Genomic DNA, 20973 nt, shown 5'->3' with positions numbered 1-20973 from the left:
ATGTTTCCCACCCTGTTTGCGTTTCCTTTTCAGTTTGATTTCTACTTATAATTGCTTTGTCCTACACTGCAGAGTGAACACAAAAAATAATCTTTTAGAGGAATCAAATATTAAAGCACTTCAAAGCTTGAATCAATGAAAAATTGGGAGCAGGCTCTAGTATTTATCATACGTAAAGGACAAACAACTTTATTTCTGAATGACATAAAGTTTATTTGGCTTTTTGGCAGCATTGGGAGTTATGTGTGTCACTTGTTGAGTGTGCTGAAGCCTCTCAGTAATTACTTTATAAAGGGAAATTCAGGAAAAAAAAACTTTGATTTTACAGAGAATTTCTGAAAGGTATTTGCTTTTTATTATTAAAAAGAGATGTATGTAAACTAGTTTGAATTATGCATTCTTGATTCCTGATATTTCTGCAATGGAAGCAAAACACTATGGGCTCCTTTTACTAAACTGTGCAAGCGGTTTTACCGCACGCTGCATTGCCATGTGCGCTAGACGCTAACGCCAGCATTGAGCTGGCGTTAGTTCTTGGTGCGTAGCACGGGGTTAGCATGCGCAGCAATGCAGCGCGCTCTAAAAACGCTAACGCACCTTAGTAAAGGAGCCCTATGTACAGATTTGACTATCACATTTCTGAATTTGTTTCCCTCGGATCCTATTTTTGGTTGCTGGAAAACATAGGCATGTAATGTAGCCTAGTGACATAGTAAATTGTGGACAGATAGAACAATCATCTAGTTAAGTGTTTCTCAATTTGGTCCTGGAGTACCCCCTTGCCAGTCAGGTTTTCAGGATATCCACATTGAATTTGCATAAACTTGATTTGCATACACTGCCTCCATTATATCCAAATTTCTTTCATGCATATTCATTGTGGATATCTTGAAACCTGACTGGCAAGGGGGTACCTCCAGGACCGAGTTGAAAAACACTGATCTAGTGAAGTGGGATTTGAACTCAGAATTTTTCACTCATATTTAAGAGAATGAGTGAGAATTAACAAGCAGGCATTTAAGGCACAGAGAGCTGAGCCCTGCGTTGTGCAGCGTATGCTACACACAGCACATTTTCCTCTTCCTTTTCCCATTCCTGGGCCTCGTTTGAGTTCTCCACGCCTCTCTTGTAGTTTCCATTGCTACCTTAGCTTGTTTTAGCCAGCAGCATCCAATCCTGTATTATTACTACTGTATATGCCCCCAATACATTGAGGTTGGTAGGCCAAACAGCATTTGAATACATAGGTACACATTGGGCATAGCCAGCAGAAGGAGGAGGTGATGAAGCCCCATGTGAAGTACTGAGTTCGGTTTTAGAAACCATATCTCAAGGATATAAAAAGGACTTGAAGCAGTTCAGAGGAAGGCAGGAAATGGTATTGAGTTTGTGCTAGAAGGCATATGATTAAAGACCTGAATACATACACCCCAGGGGTAGGGAACTCCGGTCCTCGAGAGCTGTCGGGTTTTCAGGATTTCCCCAATGAATATGCATTGAAAGCAGTGCATGCCAATAGATCTCATGCATATTCATTGGGGAAATCCTGAAAACCCGACTGGAATACGGCTCTCAAGGACCGGAGTTCCCTACCCCTGCCCTATAGGAAAAGAAGGATGGGGAGATATAATATAAACATTTAAATATTTGAAAGATATAAATGAGCAAGCAAGTCTTTTCAAAGAAGGGGAACTAGAGGACATGAAATCAAGCTGTAATGAAGTAAACTTAAGAGCAACCCTAGAAAATACTTGAAAAAACAGTGACAAAATTTAGAGGATCCCTATATATAGTAAGAAGATAGAATCAAAGCAAAATAAATGACTTTCACCCATCAAAAATATACAGAGGGGTGTAGAGAAGCAGGTATAATCCTAAACAAAGTCATAGAGGGGTTTTAACTGCATGGAATGGCAGGTACAGATCTAGGTTTTTTATATAGGGGAAACTACATAGACCATACTGGCCTTCATCTGCCTTCATTACAAAGTTTTTAATTTAGGCATGACTTCCCAATTTGAAAAGATGTGTGTGATTAATTTGAGGGCATGCCCCTATCACACATTCTTAAATCTTCGGGAAATATAAAAATGTGATAGGGACTTTCTAAAGTCTCACCAGACAGTATTCAGCCATAGCAAACCTGGCCCCAGCATTGAATATCCGGGGCTAATTCTATATTTTTAAAAGACATTTATGTGGGTCTTGGCCAGGATCTGCATAAGTAGAAGCAGGTTCCCTCCCTCTCATTGATTCCCCCTCCCTCCCTCTGGTCCCGATCTTCCTTCACAATGCAAATTGAGCTCTGACCAGAGGCCCTCACCCCAGGTCCCTGCATCTACCTCAAATCTCCTTGGTGATTTAGGTAATTCTACAGGCAGAAACAATGCCCACTCACTTCGACCTATTGCAGCTTGAGCCTCAAAATGGCTACTATGACCCCCTAGAGCAGGGCTGCCCAAGTCCTGTGCTCGAGATCTACTGGCAGGCCAGGTTTTCAGGATATCCACAATGAACATGCATGAGAGAGATTTGCATACCAAGAAGGCAGTGCAGACAAATCTCTCTCATGCATATTCATTGTGAATATCCTTAAAACCTGGCCTGCCAGTAGATTCTCGAGCACCGGACTTGAGCAGCCCTGCCCTAGAGAGTCTGCGGCTAAGAGTCACGGTGGCCATTTTGAGCCTGGAGCTGCATGGGGCAGGAGTGAGTGGCATCACTCAAACCCATAAGACCTAGTCCACCAAGAGATTTGAGGGGGGGGGATCAGGACCAAGGGGAGTGAGTGGCTCAGAAACTTTGATCCCACTATTCAGAAATTACCTGAGCATTAGTCAGTACTCAGACTAGTGACCAGTTAGCTAGGTCGGTAAAGTTAGGGCAGTCTATTTGGTGCCCTTACTTTAGCCAATTACCTAACAGGTTAGCAGTCTGACTATTGCCATTGACCAATTAAGTACTGGCTCCTCTCATACTCCACCTGCAGACCACTCCAGCACTAACTGGACATTGCTGGGGCAGTTAGTACCAATAATCAGTAGCATTGTCAAGTTAATTATTATTAAGTGCCACTGAATATCAGTGGTTATGCAGTCACAAGTGAGACTCTCCTGCCCAGTTAAATTTCTGACTGTTAGGCGGTCATTTTAAAGTGTGTTTCTTCCTAAGAGGAGCACATTGCAAACTGTGGTAATTTTTGTGACTTTTCTATATACCATTTCTATTATAAGATTTAAGTAAGAAAAGGGTGAGATGGCTCTGATTTGGAGAACATAATAATCACCTGAAGGGACTCATGGGTGCAATGATGGTCCCTCTATAACCTTACTGTGACTTCTATGCAGGAGATTGGGTATTAAGTTTATTATTAGGATTTTATATACCACCTATCAAGGTTATCTAAGTGGTTTTACAATCAGGTACTCAAGCATTTTTCCCTCTCTGTCCCGGTGGGCTCACAATCTATCTAACGTACCTGGGGCTATGGAGGATTAAGTGACTTGCCCAGGGTCACAAGGAGCAGCGCGGGTTTGAACCCACAACCCCAGGGTGCTGAAGCTGTAGATCCAACCACTGCGCCACACACTCCTCACTATTAAGCACTCGTATATAAATGTTTATATTTATTTAAAAGAAAAAAAAAAGAATAAATAGCAGCAGTTAAATCAGAAAACTTTTCTGATTAAAAATAGTTTGACCGGTGTTTAAAGTTTATAGTATTAATCGACACTGGAATTTTAAAACAATTGATCTCCTGTGAACATTTAATTCCATATGCAAAATATCTGCAGACTGAATTATTCATGAAAGAAGTGAAGGAACAGGGAGGAGATGGTGAGACTCAGAATAATTTGCAATAAGGAAAAATACATCAAGGAAATGGTTCTAAGAATCAATATCTCTAGCAGAAAGGAAAGAAGCAGCTGAGATGAAGGAGATAACTGGACAGAGATCATCAGTGCTTGCAGAATCAACAGCCCTTGAACCAAATATCCAGGATGCAGCCTGGAAGTGGAGAAGGTAAAATATCCAGTAACAGGAACAACTGGAGCTCAAAACCCTCAAAGTTCTCTTCTGAACAGGGACGTCTGTTTGCATGTTAAATGCACAGCGCTGCAAATAGTAGCAGTAGCAGTAAGTTTCAAGTTTATTTAAAAAATTGATATACTGCCTTAAAGAAACCTGTCAAGACAGTTTAAAATCTATAAAAACAGTTAATAATTATTAAAAAGAACTACATTTTCAGACATAAAGAAAACTAAAGAAAGAGAAGCCAAGGGATAAGAAAAGGAACAGAAAAAAAAACCTTGGCCATTAGGAAGCAAAGAGGTATGATGGTTGATGGATTCCCTTCTGAGGGGTACAGAGGCACCATAGGTCAACCAGTTCTGATTTCTCAGGACCTGTTGGCTGTCTGTTAAGATCGAAGACATGGCAAGGGTATACAAAAGGGACCACAAGTCCAATTGGGTTCTCAGGATATACCTAATGAATATGCATGTGAGAAATTTATATATAATGGAAGTGACAGGCTTGCATATTCATTAATGATATCCTGAAACCCCGACTGGCTTATGGATCCCTAGGACAGGTTTGAGTACCCCTGAATTATGGAGAATCTGCTGAGACTCATCAAGGCCTACTGACTATTATCTGATACTATTCATTCATTTAGCACAAATGATACTACTCGGTGTCCTTCTGAACATATTAAAAGTGACTTCATGGCTCTAGAAGAGTGGTGAAGCAGATGCACTTGTTTTTGTTGACACTTGTAGAGGGTAAAACCAAAGCGGACAGGCTCACATCTGGAGTTGAGTGCATGATTGTGTGGATGGTGTCTTCAAGAATGTTTCAGCTTCCTAGATGATGGGATGAGTTTCCAAGGACATGTTGAGTAGAGACAGTGCCCACCTATTGCAGAAGGAATGACATGTCTTCCACAGCAGATTTTCTAACCTATGGAAGAGGGTTTAACTAGGAATGACTGGATGGGTGAACAAAATCCCTAAGTAAATAACGAATGTCAGGTAAGTGAAGGAGTAACATTGAGCTGACTGCTGCCGTTGATATTATTCCAAGGTATTCAATGCCAGGCCAATGTCTACATATTGGCATTAAATATTCAGGTATCTGCGGATAACTGGCTGTTAACCAGATAAGTTAAACCACCCAAAGATAAGACTGCTATTTGTTTGGTCCCTATATGACCAGTTAATTTAACAGGTTAAGGCCTGAATATAGGCACATCCCGTTAAATACCAACTCTGTCACAACTCCGCCCCGCACATCAGCCCTTGTACAATCTTTGTACTACAATCCTTTCAAGCAATAGATACGTTTGGATGATGCCATTGTTAAGTAACTAGGGGGCTCATAATCGAAAGAAGAAAACATCCAAAAACTGGCCTAAGTCGGCACTTGGATGAACATTTTCCAAAAACGTCCAAGTGCCGATAATAAACACGGGTTTTGGACGTATTTCTAAACGACCTAGACTTTCATAGTGATGCTGAACGACCAAAGCTAAACAGGGTATTTCGAGAGGAGTGTCAAGGGCGGGAGTTGGGCGGGACATGGGCCGGCTTAGACTTAGTCATACATATATAACCAAAAGTTATACAGCCCAGGATCGATGGAACATGGACATGGTCTAAGTCACAAAAACCCACCTAAAGTCACCAGATAAGCACTGCAAACACATAAAACAGATCCCCACACACTACCCCAGTGATTACCGACCCTCTCCCCCCCCCCACACACACACAAAAAATATTAATCATTCCTTTAAAATTCAGCCTCCAGACCATCATCACCTGGCTGCCTGGCATAGGAAAGCCTAGTCGTCCAGCACAGAGGCAGCTTAAGCCGTCTTGGGGGTGAGTTAGGGACCCATGGAGAGGAGGACCCATGCCCATAAGCCACTGTAATCACTGCATTGATACTTAAACATGTGCACTCCCCTATATACCCCCAAAACCCTTTTGTACTGGCATATAAGTGGCTCCTGCAGCCATAAGAGCTATTGGGGTGGTAGATAAGTGGGTCTAGGGGATTCTGGAGGTGGTTTGGGGGCTCACCATGACCTATAAGGGAGCTGTAGTGAGGAGAAGACATGGCACCCTTTTTGTGAAGTTCACAGCAGTGTCCTGTAAGGTACCCCACTATTTAGGTGCCATGTCTGGGTGTTCAGTCCATCACTTTGCAGACCCTTCCCACGTCCAACAGTGTTTGTTCTAGGTATTTTTGACTTGGATGAAAAGTTGGATGGAAATGTGGTATAAAGATGGAATATTTAACAGCTTGGACGATGAGATTGGCAGGACGTATAATTAGACGATTTTTGAAACAAAAAAAATTTTGGACGTATTTTTTCGAAAATGTGTCCTAGGCTGTTTTTTTACTTTGGACGACTTGCGACTTAGATGCAAAAGGACTGAGATGTCCCTTTCGATTATACCCCTCCAGGTTACTTTGAAAATGTAACACTTTCAGTCTTTAGAGCAGGGGTGCCCACACTTTTTGGGCTTGCGAGCTACTTTTTAAATGACCAAGTCAAAATGATCTACCAACAATAAAATTAAGAAAAAACAAAAAGCACACTGTACACATAGAAAATGTTAATCATCATTCCTATTCCAGGGTTTTTCAAAGAGGTCAAAGCACATGACTCTATGCACTATCACCTCAGTAACAACCATACAAAAATATACCCCCCCTCCCTTTTTACTAAACCACGATAGCAGTAAACCACGATAGCGATCGACCAGTAGCTCAGGAAGGCAACGCGAGTCGATCGCGGAGCCCATCCGGGCTCTGTGATAGACTCGTGTTGCCGTCCTGATCTACGGGCCGATCAGCCTTCCTCTCCAGTGTTCTCCCTAGGGCCTTTTAGCTGGGCGGTCTGCCCAGCTGTCATCTGCCGCTGATGAACATTAAAAAAAACCCCAAAAAACCGGCTTGGAGATTTCAGCCCGTAGCGAACTTATGCTCCGGGCTCTAACGTGTGCGTGCCAGCTTCCCTTCTCCCCTCCCCCCCCCCCCCCTGGACATAACTTCCGGTTTCGGAGGGAAGAGAAGAGAAGCCGGCACGCACACGTTAGAGCCCGGAGCATAAGTTCGCTACGGCTGAAATCTCCAAGCCGGTTTTTTGGGGGTTTTTTTAATGTTCATCAGCGGCAGATGACAGCTGGGCAGACCGCCCAGCTAAAAGGCCCTAGGGAGAACACTGGAGAGGAAGGCTGATCGGCCCGTAGATCAGGACGGCAACACGAGTCTATCACAGAGCCCGGATGGGCTCCGCGATCGACTCGCGTTGCCTTCCTGAGCTACTGGTCGATCGCGGATCGACGCGTTGGGCACCCCTGCTTTAGAGAATAACCACTACTGGCAAGTATTCTATCTTTATGTATATAAATGTCTCGGATTTATTGGAATGTTGCTGGTTTAGAGACAGATACAACTTAACAGGCATAAATCTAATATCATGCTTAAAAGACTTTTATCCACAAAAAGTGTTCTTTCAGCCTTGAAATCTGGATCCACAGTATATTTGTCAGGCTAATCATGTGTACTGGTATAATGGAATATGTATGTCTCTTTCTTTTTATTCTAACTTGCTAAGGGCTTGCTCCTGACAGCAAAAAGTGATTTATAGGATAAACAAAGCCTTGAAGCTGGTGAGCATAGCATCTATCCTCCTTGATTCTGAATCTATAGACTATGAGAACTCACATGTACCTTGTATGATAGTATTTGGTTTCATTATCTTATGTGTATATTGAAGCTGAAATAAAAACAGCAAACAAAACATCCACCCCCAAGTGGCTAGCCCCCTCTCTCTCTAAGCCTCCTACCCCTTATGACCAGCAGCAGCATCCTCTTTTCCCTTCCCTTCTATTCCCCATGTAGCCAACCCCAGCACCCTCTCTCTCTTCCCTTCCCTCCAGCCACCAACACCACCCCTATCCCATGTGGCCAGCACCCTCTCTTTTCCCTTCTCTCCTGACATCACCACCCTCCCCACCCTATGTGACCAACACCCTCTCACACCTCCCTCCCGCCCTATGTGACCAGCACCCTTTCTCTCTTCCAACTAGCTCCAGCCTCAGCCAGTCAAACATCTCCCTGCGGATCCTGCATCCTCTCCCTTCTGGGCCTTTCCTTCACCCCCTGCCTCCAGGGGCCATCGGCAGCAACAAACCATTCGACCATGTGACACCCCTTCTCAGGGATGCTCATTGGCTGCCCATCCCACACAATATACCATTCAATATCCTACTTCTCACCTTTAAAACTAGACTTGAACATTCTCCAGCTTTTATTGATAAAATACTTATTTCACATATTCCATCAAGAACATTAACTCCCTCTTTTACAAAGGTGCACTAAGCTTTTTAACACGCACTAAACACACGCTAAACGCTAACGCGTGCATGTTATCCTATGGATGCGTTAGTGGGTTAACTAATGCGTTGATTTAGCGTAGCGCTAAATCCGCACTAAAATGCTTTAGTGCGCCTTTGTAAAAGAGGTCCTAAGATCAAACTCCCAAAATCTTCTTGTAACCCTTCAATCAACCAAATTGTTTATGATGCAACACATAAAACATTTTTCTCTGTCATGGCTCCTTCCTTATGGAACGCAATGGACTCAAGATCTTAGACAAGAGTCTTTCATAACAAAATTCAAATCCAAACTTAAAACATTCCTATTTAAGGACGCATTCAACACATGAGAATAATATTTCATATATGGAAAACATTTCATGTTTCCCTACTTTTTGTGGTTCTCCTCTTCCCTCCCTCTTTTTTTTATTTTTCTTAACAATATGATGTATTCCCTACCCCCTTATCCTGTTGGGTTTCATGTTAGTCAATTAAGTATTGTCTATGTACGCCTTTTTTAACTTTTTTATTTTTATAACCAATTTTATTGTAAACCGTTTTAGATATGTTTGATAGACGGTATTTCAAGAAACTAATAAACTTGAACATAAGCAATGCCTCTGCTGGATCAGACTGAGGTCCATCGTGCCCAGCAGTCCGCTCACACGGCAGCCCAACAGGTTCAGGACCTGTGCAGTAATCTTCTATCTATACCCCTCTAATCCCCTATTCCGCAGGAATTTGTCCAATTCTTTCTTAAACCCCAGTATCGTACTCTGCCCTATTACATCCTCCTGGAAGTGCATTCCAGGTGTCCACCACACGTTGGGTAAAGAAGAACTTCCTAGCATTCGCTTTGAATCTTGTCCCCATTCAACTTTTCCGAATGCCCTCTTGTTCTTTTATTATTCGAAAGTTTGAAGAATCTGTCCACTCCCTACTCTCTCTATGCCCTTCATGATCCTGTAAGTCTCTATCATATCCCCTCTAAGTCTCCTCTTCTCCAGGGAAAAGAGACCCAGTTTCTCCATCTCTTCAGCATATGAAAGGGTTTTCCATCCCCTTTTATCAGACGTTCGCTCTCCTCTGAACCCTCTCGAGTAGCGCCATATCCTTCTTAAGGTTACTGCGACCAGTACTGGACGCCGGTACTACAGATTCGGGCGCACCATCGCCCGATACAACAGCAGGATAACTTCTTTTGTTCTGGTTGTAATACCCTTCTTGATTATATCTAGCATTTAATTCGCTCTCTTAGCGGCCGCTGCGCACTGTGCCATGGGCTTCATTGTCATGTCCACCATTACCCCCAAGTCCCTTTCTTGGGTACTCTCATTCAATAAAATCCCCTCCCATCGTGTAGTTATGCCTCGGGTTTCTGCTTCCCACATGTAGTACTTTACATTTCTCAACGTTGAACTTCATCTGCCATCTCGTCGCCCATTCCCCTAGTTTGTTAAAGTCCCTTTGCAATTCTTCGCAGTCCTATTTAGTCCGAGCTCCACTAAATAGTTTGGTGTCGTCCGCAAATTTTATTATCTCACTCTTCGTCCCCTGCTTCTAGATCATTTATGAATATATTAATAGAAGTGGCCCGAGCACCGAGCCCTGCGGAACACCACTCGTGACCCTCCTCCAGTCCGAGTAGTGGCCCTTCAATCCTACCCCTCTGTTTCCTATCCACCAACCAGTTTCTGATCCATCTATGTACGTCTCCTTCCACCCCATGGCTCTTCAGCTTCCGGAGTAGACGTTAATGAGGCACCTTGTCAAAGGCTTTTTTGGAAATCTAGGTATATGATGTCTATGGGGTCTCCTCTGTCCATCTGTTTGTTAATTCCTTCGAAGAAGTGTAATAAGTTAGTTAGGCACGATCTCCATTGCAGAAACCATGTTGGCTGGTTATCAGAAGTTCGTTTCTTTCAAAATGTTCATCGATGTTTTCTTTTATCAGTGCTTTCACCATTTTCCCCGTAACTGAGGTCATGACTCACCGGTCTGTAGTTTCCCGGGTCACCTCTCGATCCCTTTTTAAAGATGGGCGTAACGTTGGCTATCTTCCAATCCTCCGGGATCACGCCTGTTTTCAGGATAGGTTTGCAAATTTGCTGCAGAAGTTTTCGCTATCATCCTCCTTTAATTCCTTCAGAACCCTTGGATGGATTCCGTCCGGACCGGTGATTTTGTCAGTTTTTAATTTTTCTATCTGCCTGCACACATCTTTAAGGCCTCACTTCCATGGATGTTAATTTTCCTGCTTGATTTCCATTGTAGAATTGCTCAGGTTCCGGTATTGTTTGTTGTGTCTTCGTTTGTAAATACAGACGAAAAGAACATGTTAAGTCTTTCCGCCGACTTCTTTCATCCTCCTTCACCACTCCCTTTCTGTCTCCATCATCCAGCGGTCCCCACCTCCTCCCTAGCCGGCTGCTTTCCTTTAACATATCTAAAAAACGGTTTGAAAATTTCGTGCTTCCCTGGGCTAGCCTCTATCTTCATACTCTCTTTTGGCTTTTCAAACCACACAGTGACATTCTTTCTGATACTTCCTGTACTCTTTCCAGTTCCCCTCAGTTTTTATCCTTCTTCCATTTCTTGAATGAATTTTTCTTATTGCCCTATCGCTTCCTTCACTATTTTAGTTATCCACGCCGGGGTCTTTTGGTTCGACTCTTTTTGCACCCCTTTCTGAATCTGGGGATACACAGATTTTGCGCCTCGTTCTCCGTGTCCTTGAAAAAAGACCAGGCAAGTTCTAATGTTTGCCATTTTTTTGGGAAGTTTTCTTCCTTACCATTTCCCTCAATTGCTTCGTAGTTTCCTTTCCTGAAGTTTAAAAGTTGTCACTAAGGTTCTCTTTCCTTTCAGTATTCCTATCTCAACCTTGATACTTGATCATATTATGGATTGATGTTTCCAATGGTCCCCTTAACTCATTTAGGGATTAAAACCAGAGTGGCATTTCCTCTCGTCGGTTTCTCTAACCAGCTGCTGCATGAAGCAATCTTGTGTAGCCTCCAGGAACTCTGTCTCCCTAGCGCATTTTGAGCTTCCAAGACTCCAGTCTATCCCGGGGTAGTTGAAGTCTCCCATAATGACTGTGTTACCGCTTTTGCACTCTCGCTTCATCTCGGGCTTCCATTTCTTCATCGATATGTCCGGTTTGCGCCGGGTGGACGATAGTATAGGCCCATCTTTATTTCAGGCCTTTGCTTCCCGGTATTTTAACTAATAGCGATTCAAGCTTGTTGGTCGATTCTTGTCAATTGTTATGTTTTCTTTTATGTATAGGGCTATTTCCACCTCCTTTCTGTCCCTGACCTATCCTGGCGATAGAGCTTGTACCCCGGCAGTGCTGTATCCCATTTGCTTTCCTCATTCCACCATGTTTCAGAGACTCCAATGATGTCTATGTCCTCTGAATTGGCAATGGCTTCTAATTCCCCATTTTGTTTCTTAGGCTCCTTGCATTAGTATATATGCAATTTAGATCCTGGTATTTTCTTGTCTTCATTTTCCTTTCCCAGTGCTTCGGTCTTTAGTTTCTTCTCTTTTGTTACAATCCTTCTAACCTCCTCTTCTGGGTTAGTTCGACTCCTGTAATTTGTCCATTGTTCTTCCCCACGGGGGTTCAAGTCCAACAGCAGTGGCATTGCCTATCCCTCCCCATGAGTGCGATGGCAGAAGCAGCACATACCTTCAAGTTCATTTTTTCAGCCCTTGCCGCCGACTCTGCACAGACCTGCTCTCGGGTTTTCCATCTGTGGGAGTCCTTCCTTTTATAACTTCTGTTTTGCAAAATAGGAAGTTACATTAGAAGGAAGGACTCTGGCAGAGAAAGCCCAAGAGCAGGCCTGAATTCAGTGTAGTCCAATTAAAAAAAAAAAAAATAAAACCCCAAAACAAATCAATTTGGTTTGATTCAGCCAAACTGATATTGGTGAATCAAGCAGCTCTGCTGTCAACCATACATTTTGCTTAAAAGACTTGCGTTGTTCTTTTTTAGTACTAGTACTTACCGTATTTTCACGCAGATAACGCGCACCCGTGTTAAAACGCGCACACGGGTTATAGCGCGCAGAAACCACGATTTTATGTACAAAAAACTTTTGTATACCGCGCTCACGGGTATACCGCGCATGCAGCCCGACTATCCTTTCGCCCGCCCCGACTCTCCTCTGGCCACCCCGACTCTCCTTTCGCCCTCCCCGACTCTCCGTGCGCTTGTCCCGACTCTCCGTTCACCCTCCTGACTTTCCGTGCACTGCCCCGACTCTCCATGCGCTTGTCCCGACTCTCCGTTCACCCTCCCTGACTTTCCGTGCACTGCCCCGCCTCTCCGTGCGCTTGTCCCGACTCTCCGTTCACCCGCCCTGACTTTCCGTGCACTGCCCCGCCTCTCCAGTGCGCTGTCCCGACTCTCCGTTCACCCGCCCTGACTTTCCGTGCACTGCCCCGCCTCTCCGTGCGCTGTCCCGACTCTCCGTTTCACCCGCCCTGACTTTCCGTGCACTGCCCCGACTTCTCCGTGTGGTCGGGTTGGGCCCATGTGCCTCAGGCCGCGCCCCAGGTGGGACCTAAGGCTCCAGGGCCTATTCTGAATGGCCCCAAGCGCCTTAGGCCCCACCAGTAGCGGAGCTTTGGGACGGATGGGCCAATCCGGCCTCATTCCGTCGTTGGCTGCCTGCCGGACAGGCGGGTTTGGCTCCGTCTGGTCCGGCCAACTAACAAAGGTACGGGGAAGGGGGGTGGGGGTGTCGTGGGGGTCGGCCAGGGGGGTCGCGGTCGGCTGGGGGCGGCGGTCGGAGGTTCTTGGGGGGAGCGGGTCGTTGGAGGGAGGGGGTTTGCGTCGAGGGCAGGAGGGCCATGGGATCCCTCCTGCCCGTAATGTAGTGCGGGGTGGGGGTAGGGGGTCGCCGTGGCCAGGAGGGTTTGGGCTCCCTCCTGGCCGATATTGTCGGGGAGTTGGGAGTCGCCGGGCAAGAGGGCTTGGGCTCCTCTTGCTCCGATCGTGGATGCGTGTGCGGGTGGGAGCGCGTGCGATGCGGTTCGTTCGGGGGGGGGTGCGAGGGGTCCTGCGGGGGGGGTGAAGCGGGCGTCGGGCGGGGTGGGAACTATGTAAAAAAATTTTTGTATACCGCGCTCACGCGTATAACGCGCGAGGGGTATGCGCGGTAGGTTAAAAACGCGTATAACGCGCGCGTTATATGCGTGAAAAATATGGTACATTGTTTGCCTCCTATCTTTCAGATAGATATTTCTATGTATTGAAAGAAAAGCAACATTCTTCCTATTTTCAACTTCTTTATGGTATACTTTAGGGCTCTTCACACTCTGCTGTGCTCTTTAATATCTATATGTTACTGTTGGTCAGACTGTTAGGTTGTCTGGGAATAAATTACAAACTATGCAGATGATATCCAGTTCTATTTTAGCTTGAAAACATCAATCCAGGAAAGCTTTGATTTCTTACGTTTGTGTTTGCTTTCAGTCACATCCTGGATGAAAGCCAACCATTTGAAATTGAAGGTATATAAAGTACAAGTATTTCGAATTGCCAGTCCATCCTTTAGAACAGGGGTGTCAAAGTCCCTCCTCGAAGGCCGCAATCCAGTCGGGTTTTCAGGATTTCCCCAATGAATATGCATGAGATCTATTAGCCTACAATGAAAGCAGTGCATGCACATAGATCTCATGCATATTCATTGGGGAAATCCTGAAAACCCGACTGGATTGTGGCCCTCGAGGAGGGACTTTGACACCCCTGCTATTATTGATAATTCAGTGATCCATATTGTGCATGAGATCCATTATCTTGGAGTCTGTTTTTATTCCTCTTCACTTATGAGGGCTTATTCAAAATGTGAAGAAGGTTCTTTTTATAGATTGAAAATTATTGGGGCAATTGAAATAATTTTTAACTCCTGTTAATTTCCGAACAGTTGTCCAATCTTTGGCAAGTCCTCTTTTTGATTATTGTAACAGTCTTTTCCTGGATTCACCCAAGACTGTATTATAATCTTTGCAAATGACTCAATAATGCCACTGCCCGGGACTAGAAAGGCTCTGTTTTTACTGAGATTTACACCAAAATCAACTTTATTTTGTGTAGTGAGTTCCTGGGGAAATACTCTATCTTCTGCGTTTGCTTCCATTTTTAGAGGAGGAGCTAAGGGTGGTTTCTATGGATGCAAAAAAAATGTTGTTAAATTAACAGCTTGGTAGTCCAGTGTTAGGAGTTGGTATTTTTATAATAGATTTCTTACATATAGTTGTGATCATAAGATGTCTAAGATGTGTACCATTTGTGGAAAATATGAGTGATTAGACAAAACACATTTCTCTGACACTCATAGAATTCCTATAAGCTTCGGAGCAGCGTTGGAACATTTAGCGCCCCGAGCTGTGTTGGAAACCTCTACCGCAGCTTAGTAAAAGAGAGCCTTTATGTTGTTCCTACTCCCAATATTAATTGATCATATGTTTTTAGGGCTAAAAATTCAATTGAATATATACCATGCACATTTTACTGGTAAAATAAGAAGCTTTAAAATAAAATGCAGTATTAATACTGAACTTCTGACACTAAGGGCTCCTTTTACTAAGCTGCGTTAGCATTTTTAGCGCATGCAGCATTTTATAGTGCTAAACCCGCGCTACGCGGCTAGAACTAACGCCAGCTCAATGCTGGCATTAGCGTCTAGCGTGCGCAGCAATTTAGCGCCGCGCTATTATGTCACGTTAATGCCCTAACACGGCTTAGTTAAAGGAACCCTAAAACTCAAATGAATATGCAAGGGTTATTCTTATACAGTGCAATTTGTTTTAAAAAAATAATAAATTTCCCTTTCTAGGAAGTATCTACTGATGGCTCAGGCACCCTTACAGCATCTGAAGAGAGAAAAGAACAAGTTCCAAGCCCACATCTCAGTCATCTAGTCGATTTGACAGCAAGTGAGACATTGTTTGGCCTTGCTGAAAGAGTGGTAGCTACAGAATCCTTGTAAGTTTTTTATTTCTTTTTTTTTTAAACAAAATTTCTTATTGTCTAAACCAGGGGTGCCCATATATGTCGATCGCGATCGACAGGGCCGCTCGCTCAGGCGACCCCAGTCGATCGCAGAGCGGGTTCCCTTCTTCCCTTCTCTTTTTTCCCCTCCTGGACTGGCCTTCTCCTGAATTCTGATGCTGCCGCCGCTGCTCAACATTTAAAAAACAACCGGCCCTTGGAGAAACTTATGCTCCGGGGCTAACATGTTTCTTGTACCGGCTTCCCTTCTCTTCCTCTGAAACCGGAAGTTATGTCGGGGGGGGGGGGAGAGAAGGGAAACCGGCACGCACATGTTAGAGCCCCATTCGTGGGCTAAGCGGGAGACAGGTCAGTGAAGCTTGCAATTTGCTCTTCTTACTGCCAGGGTCCTGCCTACTTCTGTTTCCTCAAAGGCAGGACCCGGCAGCATTTCTCCCAATAGGTCGATCTTGGGCCGATCAGCCTTCCTCTCCCCGACGTCATTCTGCCGTCGGAGAGGAAGTTCTAGGCCAGCGGAAACTTCCTCTCCGACGGCAAATTGACGTCGGGGATGAGGAATGCTGGTGGCCCGAGCAAGGAGAGCTTGGCCGGGCGCGGGCGGCTTTGGGGGCCTGTTATCCGATGGCAGTGGCAGTGGCTTGGGGAGGGCCAGGGAGGGAGAAGAGGGCAGGCAGGGAGACAGAAGGAAAGAAGAGAAACAGAAAAAAAGAAAGGAAGCCATGAAGAGAGAGAAGAAAGATGAGGGCAGGGAGAGAAGAAGAAAAATGGGGGGGGGGGAATGAAGTCAGGAGGAAGCATACAGGCTAAAAGAAGGGAAGAAAGAATGGATGCACAGTCAGAAGAAGAAAGTGCAACCAGAGACTCATGAAATCACCAGACAAGTTAGGAAAAATGATTTTATTTTAAATTTAGTGATCAAAATGTGTCTGAATTTTATATCTGCTCTCTATATTTTTACAATATGGTCCCCTTTTACTAAAACCGCAATAGAGGTTTTTTTAGCGCAGGGAGCCTATGAGCGTTGAGAGCAGAGCTGGGCATTCAGCGCAGCTCCCTGCGCTAAAACTGCTCTATCGTGGTTTAGTAAAAAGGGAGGGGGGTGGTATTTGTCTATTTTTTGTATGGTTGTTACTGAGGTGACAGTGCATTAGAGTCATCTGCTTTAACCTCTTTGAAAAAACCCCGGAATAGGAATGATAATTAACAATTCTATGCGTACAGTGTTGCATTGTGTTTTTTTTAAATTTTATTGTTGGTAGATCATTTTGACTTGGTCATTTTAAAGTAGCTCGCAAGCCCAAAAAGTGTGGGCACCCCTGGTCTAAACACTAGAGCAATGATTAAGAGATAAATGGTGGTGGCAATTTAATTTTGTGTGACCCTGCATGTTCACCAAAATCTTTTTGCAAGGTCTTTAACTCATTGATTTTCCATCATAGGATAGAATCTAAAGTAATAAAAAGAAGGTTGTTTCATATCATACAAAAACTAAGACTGATGGCCATGATTATTTGTACTACTGAATTAGAAAGCAGAATGCACAACTAAAGAGTGATTGTGGGAGGCAGTGGCGTACCTAGCATATGTTGACACCCGGGGCCCATCATTTTTTGACACCCCCCATTCTATATGAAAAATATGATTTTTAGTAACAATTCACATATCGCACAACAAGAGTGTACCTAGGAAAAGGCAGCATCTTAAACACTGCAGTGAGCACTAGAACACCAGCACATACATTATAAAACTAAACAAGCCAGATCCCACACAGTCAATTGATCCTGCAGTCAATGCCAATTGAAAACTATGTTCTTTTCATACACACAGAACAGATACACCATCACCCAATATGGAATAATCATAAACTAAAAATAGAAATATGTAGACAAAAGTTAAACTGAACCGCCAAGAAACCAGACTCTTTTGTGATGTTGCATACAATGAAACACCACAAAAACAGTAACACATGTCCTCTAATACTGTGCAAAATATAAAGACAGTAGATGTAAATTTGAAAAAACTGATACATAACAATCACCTCTTTACAAATTAACAAATAAAATAAAACAAATTAATGAGAAATAAGAAAATACCATTTTATTGGACTAATACATTTCTCACTTAGCTTTCAGAGGTTAAAACCTCTTTCTTCAGGTCAGTAAACTATACTGCTGTTTAGAGTATCCCTGTTGTGACCTGAGGAAAGGAGTTATGATCTCTGAATTAGTAATAAATGTATTAAATTAGTTCAATAAACAGGATCACCTTATTTCCATTTTCTATTAATAAACGATTATCAACACAGCTACAATAATACTTTATCCTAAAGCAAAAATACATATATAAAACAAATAGAAATTTTTTTTTCTACCTTGGTTGTCTGGTTTCTGCTTTCCTCATCTTCTTATCATTCTCTTCCTTCCATCCACTGTCTGCCCTCTCTCTGCCTCTTCATATGGCATCTGCTCTCTTTCTATGCCTCTTCCAGAAACTGTCTGCCTCTCCCTTCCATCTCTCCCAGCAGATTTTAGCATCTCTAAACTAAACTAAACTAACCTTAGGTTTGTTATACCGCAATTCATCTCGCAGCGCAGAGCTCGGCACGGTTTACAGAGGTTAGGAGGAAAGGAACTACAAAGATGGATATAGGAGAGGGAATTAAGAAGATAGGGAGGAACAGGGTACTAGAGAAGAGGGGTGATTAGATTTTTGAAAAGAGCCAAGTTTTCAGATGTTTACGAAGGATTGGAGGAGCTGACATTTTCTGAGCGGGAATGAGAGGTTGTTCCAGAGTTCTGTGGTTCTAAAAGGAGGGATGTTCCAAGTTTTCCTGCGCGGGATATACCTTTTGTAGATGGGAAAGATAGTTTCAGTTTTTGGGAGGATCCTAGAGGAGAGTGGGTTAGAGGAATTCCAAAGGAGTGGGATAACGGGGGGTAGGATGCCATGTAGAATCTTGAAGGATAAGCAGGCACATTTGTAGAGGACTCTGGAGTATACTGGGAGCCAGTGAAGCTTGGAGAGGAGAGGGGAGACGTGATCAAACTTGCCTTTTGTGAAAATAAGCTTGGCCGCGGCGTTCTCTCTCTCTTCTTTTCCTCCCCTCAGATCTTGTATCTGTCTCCTTCCTCCTTTACTCCTCCCAGGTCTGGTATCAGTCTCCTCCCCTTCCCCCTGTTCTGGCATCTCCTCTCCTTCCTTTTCCCTTGGTCTGGCATACTTTCCTCCTTCCCTCCATGCCCTGGCATACCTTCCTCTTTCCCTCCATGCCCTAGCATCTCTTCCTCCCTCCCCTCCATGCACTGGCATAGCCTTTCATTCCTTCCTCATCTTTTTTCTCCCTCTCTCTCTCTCCCTCCAGTTGGGTGCAGCAATTCTTTCTCCCTCTGCTCCCTTTCCTTTTTCTGTCACCCCATCCCCGGTCAGCAGTTCAGCACCTAAGCAGGTGCTCCAAGGCCTGGCGTCATGAATTTCTCAGGCAGCAACAGCATTCACAATTTGCTGCTGTTGCTGGCTTTGGGCCTTCTCCATCGGGTCCTGCCTTCATGGAAACAGGAAGTAGGCAGGACCTGGCGCAGAGGAAGGCCTGAAGCCGGCAACAGCAGCGAATTGTAAACGCTGTTGCTGCTGGAAGAAGTTAATGACACCAGGCCTTGGAGCACCCGGGGCAGTCTGTTTCTCCTCCTCTCTCTCCCATCCCCCCAGTATGCCACTTTCCAAATGTTACTTTTCAGTTGCCCCAAAGTTTTCCTTCTGCTGCAACTTCCCATTTCCATAAGGGCAGATCACCGCAGCTTGCGAGAGATGGCTACCATGTCTGGGCCCCAGTGAAAAGTAACAGACTGAGAAGTGAGGGAGATAGAGAGAAGAGGAAAAGAAGTTCAGACTGCTGGGCCCCCTGGATCTGTACATAAGAATAGCCATACAGGGTCAGACCAATGATCTATCTAGCCCAGTATCCTGTCTCCAGAGTGGCCAATCCAGGTCACAAGTACCAGTCAGAAACCCAAATAGTAGTTATTTTTCCTCAGACTTTCAACTCTACCTCTTTATTTTTTCCTCTTATCTGTTTATACTGTATTCTCTTTATTTTATTTATGTATCTTCCCATTAGAAGTTTGCTCTCCAATTCTTCCTTCCTAGCCTGTTACCTTAATTTCCCTCTCCCCCTTACCTCCACAGCCCAACCCATTTCTCCTCTTCTCTCCATCCACTGGGGAATTGAATTAAGCTTCCCCTAACACTGGCCCTGAGGGGAGGAGGGGGAGGAAAAGAGTCCTTCTAGCTTTGGCTGTCTGGCATGCACCGCGCTGTGTGTGCACGAGGTGGGAGGGCGAAGAGGAGAGAGGAGGTTCCAGCGCAGCATCAGGTGACCAGCCGGCATGCGCTGACAAGGCTGTGCGTCTGCACAATGACTGGGTCCTCTGGAGCAGTGCAGTGCTGATTTTTCATTTTTGCTCTTCTGCTGCTCCCCCCCCAACGCTAAAACCCAGACAAATGAGATCTTCCGAGAGCAAATTTAAAATCTGCCCCGACGTCCTGAGATATGGTAACCCCTACGCATTGGGCACTCTGAACTCCTTTAATTTGGCCTGGCCAGCTGTGCACCCCCTTGGGGCGTGCACCCAGGGCAGACCTCCCCCCAGCCCCCCCCTGGTATGCCACTGATGGGAGGGAATAATCGTAGGAGTATTCTGACCCAAATTTTCATTTTGTTTAGTTTCCCTTGTTCCATTCTTTTTTTTAAATTCTGATCTAGGAGTAATGTAGAGTGTACCCTTTTGCTCAGATAGCATGCCTATTTGAACCAAACAGCACATTCTTGTGAGAGTGCATGCAATTTATGTCACAGGGAAAAAAAATTGAAATTTGGGAAGTTTCCTACCATTTCAGGATGAAGACAACATGATAGCAACATGTGAAATATCATTAGCATTCTAAAATAGAGAATGACACGGGGAAAAATCTGTCCCCGTCACCAGCCCACCATCCTCTGCACCGCCCCGTCACCGCCGTTCCCTTCACCGCCCCGTCACCGTCACCACCATCCCTTTCACCGCCCCGTCACCGCCACTGCCATCCCATTCACCGCCCCGTCACCGTCCCCGCTGCATCCATATAAGCCTTAGTACTGTAATATTTAGCTTATTCCTTTCTTATAAATCAAAGTTCCTGCTGCTGAACTAGAAAAAGAGATATTCAGCTGGCAGGGCTTTGTTTATAAATTTTTATCAACACAACTAATATACTATTTTATCCTAAAGCAAAAAATAAATAAATAAATATAATTTTTTTTTTCTACCTTTGTTGTCTGGTTTCTGCTTTCCACATCTTCTCATTCAATTCCTTCCATCCACTGTGTCTTCCACTTGCTGTTACTGTGCCTCTCCCTTCACCCCCCCCCCCTCCAATTGGTCTAGCACCCATCTTCTTCCCTCCGCTCCCCATAGTCTGGCATCTTTCTTCTTCCCACTCTGTCTTCCACATTTCCCTTCGGGGTCTGTTCCTCTCCACCCTCCTTCAATGTCTGTCCTATTCCTTTCCACCACCACC

General features: G+C 44.4%; 1 protein-coding gene across 1 annotated transcript in view; it reads left to right on the top strand.

Annotated features, from left to right (window-relative positions):
* The window catches only part of VPS50 (VPS50 subunit of EARP/GARPII complex), a 337660-nt gene that overhangs the window by 266413 nt on the left and 50274 nt on the right, over window positions 1-20973 (top strand). Inside the window, 1 exon segment of the mRNA XM_033931131.1 lies at window positions 15245-15393. Coding sequence (XP_033787022.1) covers window positions 15245-15393 — 149 coding nt within the window.

This window comes from Geotrypetes seraphini, chromosome 2 (genome assembly GCF_902459505.1).
Source record: "Geotrypetes seraphini chromosome 2, aGeoSer1.1, whole genome shotgun sequence".
Lineage (NCBI taxonomy): Eukaryota > Metazoa > Chordata > Amphibia > Gymnophiona > Dermophiidae > Geotrypetes > Geotrypetes seraphini.
Note: the sequence above shows the minus strand (reverse complement) of the source record. Positions and strands in the feature narration are given on the sequence as shown.